General features: G+C 44.9%; 1 protein-coding gene across 9 annotated transcripts in view; it reads left to right on the top strand.

The window, feature by feature from the left end:
• Positions 1-12584, top strand: part of KBTBD12 (kelch repeat and BTB domain containing 12) — an 87026-nt gene that overhangs the window by 66276 nt on the left and 8166 nt on the right. For 2 of the 9 annotated variants that reach the window (XM_025196819.1, XM_025196820.1), the window contains one exon: positions 7887-8016. The exons of the other annotated variants lie outside the window; for them this stretch is intronic. In XM_025196819.1, coding sequence (XP_025052604.1) covers positions 7887-8016 — 130 coding nt within the window. The remainder of the gene's footprint in view (positions 1-7886; positions 8017-12584) is intronic. 9 annotated transcript variants of the gene reach the window in all.

Here is a 12584-nt window from a genome sequence, read left to right as displayed (position 1 = left end):
AAATTGGCGGGAAATTCTCCCTTGCACCGGGGTTCTCTTTTGCAGCAGAAAACTCCACCGTGCAAAGAAGCTGCAATTTAGCGGGGACAATTTAGCAGTGCCGAAGCACACACAAACAAAAATCACACCCTTTGGGTTGTGACAAAATGCAGCAAACAATACATACTATTTTTCCCTATGGTATGTTAGAGCTTGTGTTTGTATATCATAGCCTTGTAACAGAGCCTATCAAAGCTGTTCAACTCAGCTGCATAGAAGGCAGAGTAAATTTGCACCTTATGGACTAACCAATGTAGAGTATACATACATACATACACACATACACACACACACATATATATACACATACATACATACATATATACACATACATGTGTGTGTGTGTGTGTGTGTGTGTTTGTAATATATATCATAAAATCTACTTTGATTAATCTATAAGGTACAAATTTACCCTGCCACAGCTGAGGTGACCAGCCTTGATAGGCTCTGTTAGAAGGCTATGATATACAAGCATGGTAGCCAATCCAAGCTGTAACATACTCTGTTTGTGTGTATGAGTGTGTGTGTGTGTGTGTACATATATATAGCACAAGCTTTTGTTAGGTGAAGCTTACTTCCTTAGAAGCACAGCATCTGATAAAATGAGCTTCAGCTCACAAAAGCTTGTTCACAAAAGCTTTTGTGTGTGTTTGTGTGTGTGTGTGTAGTGACTGTTGCACTTCAGAAGTAACAGTAGACTAGAACACATATCACGACTATTTTAATAACTGCATGTATGTATTTAATAATACACACACACATGCATACACACACACCTACATATGTATTTTGGTTATACTTTAAGGTGTAAATCTACCCTGTCTTCTACTTGACTTCAGGCTAACATGGCTAACTATGCCTCTCAACGCAGCTGTGTCACAGGCCCCATACTACTGTCACAAATGGAGATTGTCCTTCAGTTCAAGGCTCTGACTCTGGAGCAGGAGGTGTGAGTTCTATCCTTGCAGTTATTAAAGTAGCCATGGTATTTGTTCCAACCCAGTGACACTTTTGAAGTGCAACTGTAACCTTATATACAGAGCTATTTATGTCCCTAATCCTAACAAATTCACTGGCCTCTTCCTCCTCCTTGTGTACATGCACAGTGAAAGCAAATATATACATTGGGACAGAGTTTAGTTTAAAGTAATACAGAGCCATGTTGTAACTGGGGTATTCCAGCTGAGCTAATGTGTTTGCATCTCCAGGCCATCCTTTCCTAACAGTGGACTAGCTGAACCGAGATTTATTTTGGCTGACCCGCTATTTATTTTGCCTAATCTACCATAAAGGTTGCTCCCCTCTGTCTCATCCATTACATGATTTAGATGGAGAAGCATTATCCTTGTCTGTGATTAGAGTGGTTACAGTACATTACTGAGAGCAAATTAAATTTAGACATATTAAGGACCCTGGCGCAATGAATACTGTACTTGTGAATTTTGGGGGATGCGTGGTTGGAGCAAGACTGTTTCTCAGGCACCCTGCTATGTTCCAAGTTAAATAAAGCAGGAGGGCAAGTTCTTGCCTGATTGCTATCTGTTTGCAACAGTGCTTGTTTCTCTCCAATATCAGGCACAAGGCAGTGAGGAAGACTGTATTTAAAGTTCTCCTACCCACAATGTTGATCCTTGAATTACTATTAATAAGAGGGATGCAGGATCCCTGTGCTGTATTCTGTATAGAAATATGTTCCTTGTCAGCTGTCATGCCACCAGCCCTAAACCATCTATCAAGCCTGTGTCTTGAATCCAGGCTGATGTTGATCTTTCACCTAATTTGTCCGCTAATCAGAGCAATGTATAAGTCCACTCTCAGAAACCTAAGTGCAACAGAGAGCTCTCTGGTGAGCTCTGTTCCCAGAGATGGCTGCTGACTCACCCAGCCCTCATTAGCTAGAAATGCTCTGCAGTAAATAAGGCTAGTCCAGGTCACGGCAGCCATGGTGGACTGCACCTGCTCACTCCAGGTCTGATTTTGACAGAACATCTAGTGGGATAAAATGAGCAATTCAGTTCCACTGCTTAGAAATGTTCACATATGAATAGTTTATAAGGGGTTAATAAATGATGAAAGTATTATATAGAAACACGAACTCATCAGTTTGACAGGTGGCCATCTAGGCCACCATCTTGGGACTGGAGGTCCTGCCCCATCACATGGTCTTTGACGTCTCCTTTTCCCCTGGTATGGTATGTGACATCACAAACCCCACCCTGCCCTGGTCACATGATGCAGGATATCACAAATCCCACCCCCAGGCTCCAGGTCACATGACATGTGACATAACAAACCCTTTCCCTTCCCCCAGTCACATGACACCTGGCATGACAAACCCCACCCCCAGTCACATGAAAGAAATGATCAGCCTTTTGGACTCTCATATTTAAGAAGGTTGATTTCTATGGTTTTGCGGTAATGTTGTAAGAGGCCTTTGGTCTGATTCCTGGTCCTCTGGTATTTTGGGGAGCTGATTCTCTGAAACATCATGTTCATTGCTGGTATTGCATGAGATCATTTAGGAAATATATACAATTTACATCTCAGCATCAAGAATTCATTTTCCACAAATGGAATCCTAAATTTAACATCATACACATACTGCAACTCTGAAGAGCCCCCAACCTTTAAAACCCCTCTGCAAAATTAAAAGCCACCACCCCAAAACACACACAGAGAAATCTATTTTTCAGAAAATAAATGTCTGTGCTTAATAGTAGGGGTGTGCGAAGTGGGCCCTATTCGATTTGGATTCAGATTCAGCCTGAATCAGAGACAGTGATTCCATTTGTTGATTTGGATCACTGTCCCTGATTTGATTTAGCTGAATCCAAATCTGAAGATTCGATTCTGATTCGGAGAATCAGTGTTTTGGACGTAGACACCGCTTTAAATGTTTTTTCTACATACTTCAAGGTACCAGTGTGTCTTGTGATCGCTGTGATGTTGGGGCGGATAGAGCACCCCACAGGAGCACAGGGTGGGGCCCTCCATGTGCTCGCAGAGAACCTGGAAATGGACCCGTTTCTACCCTTCTTCAAGAGTGTTGCATGTGTAGAGGTCTGCTGAGAATCCCTATAGTAAAATATGTAGAGGTCTGCTCTGGTCACATATCTAAATTTTTTTGCTGGTAGGTTTACTCACTTTATAACACATCCCCTGGTTCTGGGAAATTTACCACCTGCTCTGTCCCACCCAAAAATGACAGCCCACTCTACAGCTTAGCACACAAACCCTGTGATAATATATTTTTTGAAATCAGTCTTTATTTCCATCAAAAACCGTTACAATATTTACTGGTTTATTTTGCTAAACCTTCTCCTAAGAAGAGGTTTTATAATTTCTAGTGACAACTAAGTCTCATTGGCTTCATCTTTACAACATGCCCTCATATGAATGTGCTTAAGAGATCTGAGGCACTAAAGGGAATGGTAATCTGTCCAGCTGAAAACAGCTGTTGTGCTTTAGTCTTACTTCTTTACCTCCCAAAATAGCAAAAGTTGTAAAACATATTTTTATAGTTTCATAGTTGTTAGCGGCTGGAAGGAACCTTACAGATCATTGGGTCCAGCTCTCCTGCACTTGGGCAGGGAAGACTGCTTGAATCAAATGATCCCAGCAAGATGGGCATCAAGACACTTTTTGAATATCACCAGGGTGGATGACTGTACCACCTCTTGGGGGAGCCTGTTCCAAACCCTCAGCACTTGACTTGTAAAGAAGTTCTTCCTTATGTCTAGCCTGAAGCAATCCTTAATCAGCTTGTGCCCATTATTTCTTATCCTCCCCTGGGGGGGCCTTGGTGAACAGATTTTCCTCCAGGCCCTAATGAACGCCCTTGATATACTTATAGGTTGCCACCAAGTCCCCTTTGAGTCTTCTCTTCTTCAGGCTGAACAGTCCCAAATCTTTCAGCCCCTCCTCATATAACCTGGTCTCTAGGCCTTTAATCATGCATGTGGCCCTCCTTTGGACTCTCTCGAGCTTGTCCACATCCTTCCTGAAGTGCAGCATCCAGAACAGGACACAGGACTCCAGCTGTGGTCTCACCAAAACTGAGTAGAGAGGGAGGATGACATCCTTAGCCCTGCTCGAGATGCCTCAGTAGATGCATGCCAGTGTCTGATTAACTCTGCCAGCTATGGTGTTGCATTAGTGGCCATGAATGCTGCGTACACCCAGAGACTGGTAGGGCATGGTGAGCTACTGCAGGTGGCAGCAGCGCTGCTGGCAGTGGGAGCATTGCAGCGGCAAGCGGGACACAGCCACCCCCAGCGCTCTAAGCATGGGGGAGGAGGAGGGGTGGCGAGTGCTGACCAGCGGTCAGTGACCACCCACATATGCCACTGGCAGCGTTGACAGCAGCCAGCAGCAATCGGGGATGGCCCACAGACGTCACCAACGGTGGTGGGCGGGGGTGGCAAGCGGTGACCGCCCGCAGGTGCTGCCAGCAATGTCAGTGGTGCCTTATTGCAGGGGGTGCACCACCAAGCTCAGGGGGTGCACCCGCATGCACTCCGTATGCATCGCCAATATTGGTGGCTCATGTTCATTTTGTTGTATATCATGACACCCAGGTCTTGTTCAGATGTGGTGCTAGCAAGCATAACACTGCCAAGCCTATAAGTGTGTTGTGTAGGGCTGTGCGAAGCTTCGGACCCTGATTTGATTCAGCGGAGATTCGGCCTGATTCGGCGATTCAGACGTAGATGCAGCTTTAAATGTTTTTTCTGCATACCTCTAGGTAGCAGGGGCTGTGAACGCTATGGTGCTGGGGCAGATGCAGCATCTCACAGGAGCATGGGGGGCTCCCCAGCGTGCTCAGCAGCAGACCCGGAAGTGGAACAGAAGCACTTCCAGTCCACTTCCTGGTCCAACTGGGGAGCATGCAAGGGGGGCCCCCCACTCCCCTCCAGTTCAGTGACTGGTGCCTCCTGGGTCTGGGTGGGGGGCACCTGGGGTTCCTCCTGTGGCTGATCACTGAGCCGGGGGTGGGGGCACCGGGGGGCCCCCCCGGTGCGCTCCCTGGCAGACCCGGCAGTAGACCAGAAGTACTTCCAGTTCACTTTCGTGTTCACTGCCAAGCACACTGGGGAGCCCCCCATGCTCCTGTGGGACGCTCCATCTGCCCCAGCATTGCAGCGATCATGAGCCATGGTGCTACCTCAAGGTATGTAGAAAAAAAACTTTCAAAGCTGTGCCTGTATCTGAATCACTGATTCACCGAATCAGCATCGAATCTTCAGATTCAGATTCGTCCGAATCAAATCAGGGACAGCGATCCAAATCAACAGATCAAATCACTGTCCCTGATTCGTGTTGAATCCAAATCGAATAGGGCCCGTTTTGCATACCCCTAGTATTGTGGATTATTTTTCCCCAGATGGAGCACTTTACATTTCTTTGTATTAAACAACATCTGGTTGAGGTTCGCCCACCTCACGAGCTTGTCCAGGTCAGCCTATGTTGCCAGCCTGTCTTTGAGCATGACCACACTCCCACATAGTTTGGTGTCATCAACGAACTTTGCTAGTTGACTTTTAATACCTGAATCCAAATAGTTGATGAGTACTGGTCTGAGTACTGAACCCTTCGGAATGCCACTGGTCACCCTCCACCATGATGACTCAGTTCCATCAATCAATATTCTCTGGGTCCTACCACAGAGCCAGTTACCTAGCCACTGGACCGTAAAGTAGTCAAGGCCAGATTTTCCTAAGTTTTTCATGAGGACTTTGTGGGAGACCAGGTCAAAGGCCTTTTTGAAGTCCAGGTATATGACATCAACCTCACTTCCCCCATCCAGGTGACAAGTAACCTGATCACAAAAGGAAATGGGGTTGGTCTGGCATGACCTGCCTGTAATGAAGCCATGTTTCCTATCCTTCAGAATATTGCCTTCTGCTAGCCTGTCCGTAATGGATTCTTTGATAATTTCCTTCAGGATTTTACCAGGGATTGAGGTCAAATCGACTGGCCTGTAATTTCCTGGGTCTTCCTTTCTCCCTTTCTTAAAGATAGGCACCATGTTAGCCTTCTTCCAATCTTCTGGGATGTCTGCCAAGCACCATGAGTCTTCAAATAACTTTGCCATCAGTCATGCAATGACATAGGCCAGTTCTTTTAGCACCCTTGGGTGTAGTTCATCTGGTCCTGCTGACTTGTAGATATTTAGCCTTTATACGTGTTAGGGGTATGTGAAGCGGGCCCTATTTGATTCAGATTTGGCCCGAATCAGGGACAGAGATTCAGTTCACTCCTTCAGATCACTGTCCCTGATTCGATAAGTTGATGGAACATCCCACAGGAGGGAGGGGGAGGGGGTGGGGGGGCCTCCATGTGCTCGGCGGCGAACTCAGAAGTGGACCAGAAGTACTTCTGATCCACTTCCGGGTTCGTCAGGGAGCACATAGGGGCCTCTCCGCGCCCCCCCAGCTTGGTAATTGGCCATGGGAGTGCCCCCCCAGACCCAGGAGGCACCAGTCACCAAGCTGGGGGGATGCAGGTGGGGGGCCCCCTTGTGCTCCCCTGCAGACCAGGAAGTGGACCGGAAGTGCTTCTGGTCCACTTCTGGGTCTGCTGCTGAGTACACTGGGAAGCCCCCCATGCTTCTGTGGGACACTCCATGTGCCCCAGCATCACAGCGTTCATGAGCCACCTGCTACCTAGAATTATGTAGAAAAAAACCGTTTAAAGCTGTGTCTATGTCTATGTTCGAATTGCCGAATCTTTCTGAATCTCTCTGAATCAATCCGGAGGGTTCCGATTCCATTCAGAGATATTAAAGGGTCCTCTGATTTGATTCAATTCCCTGATCTCTGCTGAGTTGAATCAGGGACCAAAGCTTTGCACAGCCCTGGTAGGTGTTCCCCCAGAACATCTACGCAAATTATGGGGGAGGGGGTCACCCCCACCATGATCATCCTGTATCCTGTCAAGCAGGCTAACACCCTTGGACTGACATGAAATATTAATTCAGGAGTTCAGTTTTGTTCTGAGTGTCAGTTTTCAGCCATCCCATTTCATTCATCAGGGGCCCTATGCTTTCCTTATTTTTTCTCCGACGTCCTACATATCTAAAGAAGGACTTTTTGTTGTCCTTGATTCTGGTTGCCAATTTGTATTCAGTTTGTGCTTTTGCTATCCTGATCTGCTCCCTACAGATGCAGGCTGTTGCCAAGTACTCCTCTTTGGTAGTTATTCCTGACTTCCATCCTTTGTAGGCTTCTCATTTTAATTTCAGAAGGTCCATGACTTCCCTGTTGAGCCAAGGGGGCCTTTCAGGCCTTTTGCTGTTTTTCTTATGAAAGAGAATGGACTTCCTTTGAGCTTTTAGGATTGCTTCCTTGAGGAACGATCACTCTTCTTGTACCCCCTTCCTCATCAAACCATTATCCTGCAGGGCCTCACCAACCAATCCCCTAAGCTTGTGGAAGTCAGCTTTCCTAAAAAAAAAAATCAAGGATTTCTACTTTACTGGCCAATTTCCCTGATTTACGGTGGATGGAGGAAGTGATCATCTCATGGTCATTTTTGCATTTATAAACATAATCTGAACATGTGGGGAGACCAAGAATTCTCTTCCCATAAGGACCTGATCCTGAAGCCCTTGTTCATGCGAATGAGCCCTTTAAAGCCATTGTGCCCAGCTTTGCTATCATGGAAATGGAAATGAGTTTTGCCTTTCACTTTGATGAAATTGGGTCAGATAAGACTACACATGAAAGTAAGAGAGCATGGACAGGCCCTAAAAGGATAAACCTCTAGAAAAGTTCTGGAGCCTAAAGTTAAAATGAACAATCCAAAAAAAGATCATTGAAATAACTTCTGCTCCTATGTCATTAAAGCTGCCTGCCTGTACACTGATTTCCCGTTGTGGAGGGCAGCTTGTTGTCTACAGTCTGTTTTCCTGTGTGCCCCTGTCAATGAAAACATGGCCTCTGATCTCAAAGAAGAGAGCAACTGAAACTGAAGCAGGTAACTAAAAGGAAAATAAATGCTGCAGGAGCTGCTGTAATTGATTCCCTGCTGTTTTCAGGATGCCTGAGCACACAGGATATTAAGCAAAGTGGATATATTGGCAGTGTGGTCTTTCTGAAGTGTAATGTGGACACCTGCCTATCCATCTGACTGTGTAAAGCTCCCAGCATTGTAATATGTGCTGGATTTACACTCATACAGATGCATGGAAGTGTATATTACTAGAGCATAATGCAGTCTTGTAAACCCAAGTACCAGGTTGCCCCCACAGTGCTACCCCTGTTCTGTATGTCCTTGGGGATATACTCTGCGCTGCTTCTAGCGCTGGGGCAGCTTGTGCTGGCAAGCAGGTAAATCACTAAGTCTCAGCCTGTTCTACATTGGGTCAGCCAAGCAAACACTCCCAAAATAGTGTTTGGGCACAACTCATTGGTGCAGCCCACATGTGCTTAAGGGCAACATGGTAGTTTCACAAGGGTGCTGCCTCTCTCAAGCCAGGTCAGGGGGGTGAGGGCCCACCTTATGCCTCCTTCTTACACCTCTGTGTGCATATGTGGGATAGTCTGTAATCTGGCCTTTAGCTGTACACAAATACAGGGTTAAGGATGAAAGACCTCATGATTTCTCTCTTATCCAATGAGGATTTTGTGCATCCAGTGGTGACAGGCTACCAGAGCATTTAACCCACTGCAACACAAACATGTACACTCCCCTCCCTAAAACCCTTCAATATTTATGCTAGGTAATTATATGAGAGCAGCTATGCCATGAAGATCAGTGACAGTGTGTTAGTCATATGTTGTGCAAAGATCACTGGCTGTTCTCTGGTATAGAGCATGGCCTACAAAGGAAAGATTTGAAAACAAAACCCCCATGCTGAAATTAAAGCAAAATTGCTTTGGTATGGCTGTTAAATGCTAATTGCAGGGGGAGATGGAGAATGAAGCACAGTCTAGAGGTTGGGTGATGGGGATGGTGCTTACCTTGCACTATCTTAATGCCTCTTTCATGGAAAGAGGTTAGTCAGTATTTAAATAGGGAGAGGTTTAGTGGCTGTTATGAAGCTGATGTAGGACAGGTGTATTCAGGAGACTTTCCTGTCAGGCATGGAAAAGAGGCAGGTCAGTTGGATAAAAACACCAGGACTGAGCTCAGCAGTTGCTCAGAGAGGGGATTGACTGAGGAATAGCACAGTGTGCAGAACCTGCAGATGAGAAGCAGCAGCTCTAATCCTAATCTCTGATCAAGCATTGACTTGCTCTGTGACCTTTGATGGGTCTCTCTTAATCTCACATGCCTCTGTTTCCTCAGGTGTAAAATGGAGGCAGATGCTACTTGTATGTTCTGAAGGAGCTGCTGCAAGGTTTGATATTCTCATTAGGGCTGTGTGAAGTGAATATTAGCCACTTTGCACAGGCCTAATTCTCATACAGTTAAAGGACTGGACTGGAGTGATGGAGTTCTAGTTCCCAGCTCTGCTACAGACTTTCTGCAGTTCTGGGCAGGCCATTTAATTTCTCTGTGCCTCAGTTTCCACGCTGTAAAAAGTGAATACTTTACCATAGGACTGTGGTGCAGACAGATTCACTTAGCAAATTACTGGGAGGGTAATGTCCTACAATGATGGGGCCATACAAATAGCTGTAGCAGAAAGCCCCCTTTTCCTCTTGCCTGCATTTGCTTTCCCCTCTTTGGATATGTTTCTCTTTTTCTACCTTTTCTTCCTTCCTCTCTCTCTCACTTTAAGATAAGGAATTGTGTTTTTAAAATTTGTATGTGAGCATTTTGTATCTCCCCTTGTATTTTGGTATTCTTATCTATTTGTGTGCCATGGCATTGGTAGCTTATATTTTATACTCCTCACCTTTCATCTTTCAACTGAATGTATTTAGTTTCATAAGTAAGTTATACATTGTAACAATGTTAACAAGGGCAGGAATCAAACTGTCCTTCCCTGTATCAGGCTGGTCCCTGAAAGAGCGAGTGAATCAGTGATTGAATGTGTAACACTGTAGCAGCAGACAGCAATTAACACCTGGGACACCGCAGATCAACCAACGGAAGAATTCAATAGAAGACAATGTAACAACCGGGAAATCTCTAAACCTCACGGATCAAGAGCTAGAAGCCCTGGCCTGAGTTAATCAACGCCGGGGACCAACTTTTGGGCTGAATATCTCCAGATCGACCACTCCCAGAGCCCTATTCAAAATTCATCAACGGACTTCCAAACCTGCACGTTCATGCGGATGACCCCTGGGGCTGACAGATGCCATCCAGCAGCCACCGAGGGGGGGAAGTCCCACGAGGGTCAATGACCCCTGGATTGGGCAAACCTGAAAACTGGGGAGTCACCAAAGTCTGCCAGGGACAGATAAAAGGCAGTGAAAAGTGACCCTCAGTGGCGCCCTCTTGATCTCCAACTTGACCAGACCTGTCCAGCCAGAAGGACCAGCTGGTGACTCCCTTCTGGAGGATAACACCACGCTGAAAGAATCCTTGACTGGCCATCGACAGCAGACTCCAGCACTTGTAGGATAGGTATACCTGACTCTGTAGCTTGCTACTGTGTGTGTGTATGTGTGTGTGTGTGTGTGTGGGGACCAGCCCCAAGGTTTATGATTGAACTCATTACAGTGTTTCAATCCGCCTAATAAACCAGAATTTTAAGGATCCTGAGTTGGACATTTGTAGCCAACATAGCTAGCTAGATTTCTATATACTGACTTTAAGTGAACTTTGTAATGGAAAGTTCAGCTCTTACAACAAAAAAGAAAAAGCAAGTCTTGGCAAGATCTAAAGGATTAAATATTATATGCACACAGAAACATTGTTACTGTCCAACCTATGTAGGGAATGCAATTCAAAAGAATGGAAAAGCAGATTAAAAATTTATGTTGCCTGCAGCATAGTGTAAGTCTCAACCTGTGATGGTCTATTTTGATTTAAGTAGCATGAGAAATCATGCAGCAACCCCCCCCCTCAATCAATCTGGCCATGTTTGAATGGTGAAATCCATTTGAAAATAAAGTTTTTGATAGAAGCAGATAGATGGAGAGGGCCATCTTACTGAAAATAAATATTTTGGTTGGTTACAACCAGCCTTAACCACATCCAAAGGATTTCATTATGTAAGAAGTAGTAAGCATTTAGTTTATAAACAACACATCATGGGCTGAGGTTTTAAATAGGGGGTTAAAGATTATACCTGCAGGTTCTGTATTTAGATTATAGCAATTTGCACATGTAAAATGGTATTTTGCATTTGCACATTAAATATCAAGTTCTTAACTGCATGCAAAATGTGATTTGTAGATACAGTATTAGGTCTGGTTCTATATACACATGCTATACCAGTATAAATGTGGCAGTTAGAGGTGTGCTTTTTTTTTTCTTATGACTAGAACTAAGTAAACACAACACTTAAAGTGCAAACAAGTTTTCACTGCACCTTGCCTAGGTTTATGCAGCTTACTTTAAGTTGCCTAAACCTAGAACAGGAGCAGTGTGGGGAGCCTGAGGTGAGTAACTCGAAGTTGTGGAGGGGGTTGGTAAGTCCATGGGGGTAGTTGGCAGGTCTTGAACAGGGGTTGGCGGGTCCATGTGCTGGAGATTGCCCAGTTGGGGCTACTGGGGTTTGGAAGCAGCACAGCTCTGGGGCTGGGGCAAGTGGCTGCGCTTTCCCAGGCCCAGGCTGGGAAAGCCCAACTACATGAAAATGTTTTCAAGATCAGGTTAACCCCTTCAGAGATTGGGTTAGCCTGTACTGGATTTAAATTAATGCACCTACTTAGGTGCACTAACTTAGATTGGGCCTTGCATTCTTGGGCTAAATGAAACCCTCCGAATACCTTCATGAGTGGGCATTTAAACTGATTAGGTTAATCAAAATGTAATGCCTGTAGGTATTAGCATAAAGGTTCCTCGGGCTGGTAGAGCTTATTCCCTTCCTGTATGACAGGATGTGACACACTGCTCTATGTCCATACTGGTGGGGTATGAGTTTGGACCACTTGAAACACATCAGTATAGTTAAAGTAATGCAACTTTTGTGTGTATACAAGTCAACTCAAGAATTTGCCTCTTCAAGAGTTAATCCTCATGAGTAAACCAGTATCTACAGTAGAATGAAACTTGATTTTGTAAAGGAGTAAAAACCATGGAACAAATGTTTAGGGGGCTAAAAAGAAATGATTTGCATGATGAAGGTGGCGTTCTGATGAAAGTGGAACTGAGTCAGTTTGGCGATACTGTCTGAGGCTTCTTAAGAGAAGCAGTTGCTTGATGAAGGTGATCTCTTTCATAGATAATACTGTGCTTTCATAAGCAAAATTTAACAAAACTGGGTAGAGGAGACTGCAGCTTAGAAACGGAGATTGCAATTAAAATTAAAAATAAATTGATGAGACAGCCACTCAGAGCTGCACCTGGGTGAGTTTTAGTTTAAGTTCTGAGTTTTAGCTTGAATCCTGAAACCAAACTCATAGGAGTGTTCTTGCAACATTTTATTATTCTTATTGGTGCCCAACATCATAATAAAATGGTGGTAATAAATAATACTTAGC

The sequence above is a fragment of the Alligator sinensis genome, unplaced genomic scaffold, assembly GCF_000455745.1.
Source record: "Alligator sinensis unplaced genomic scaffold, ASM45574v1 scaffold839_1, whole genome shotgun sequence".
Taxonomy (NCBI): Eukaryota; Metazoa; Chordata; order Crocodylia; family Alligatoridae; genus Alligator; species Alligator sinensis.
Note: the sequence above shows the minus strand (reverse complement) of the source record. Positions and strands in the feature narration are given on the sequence as shown.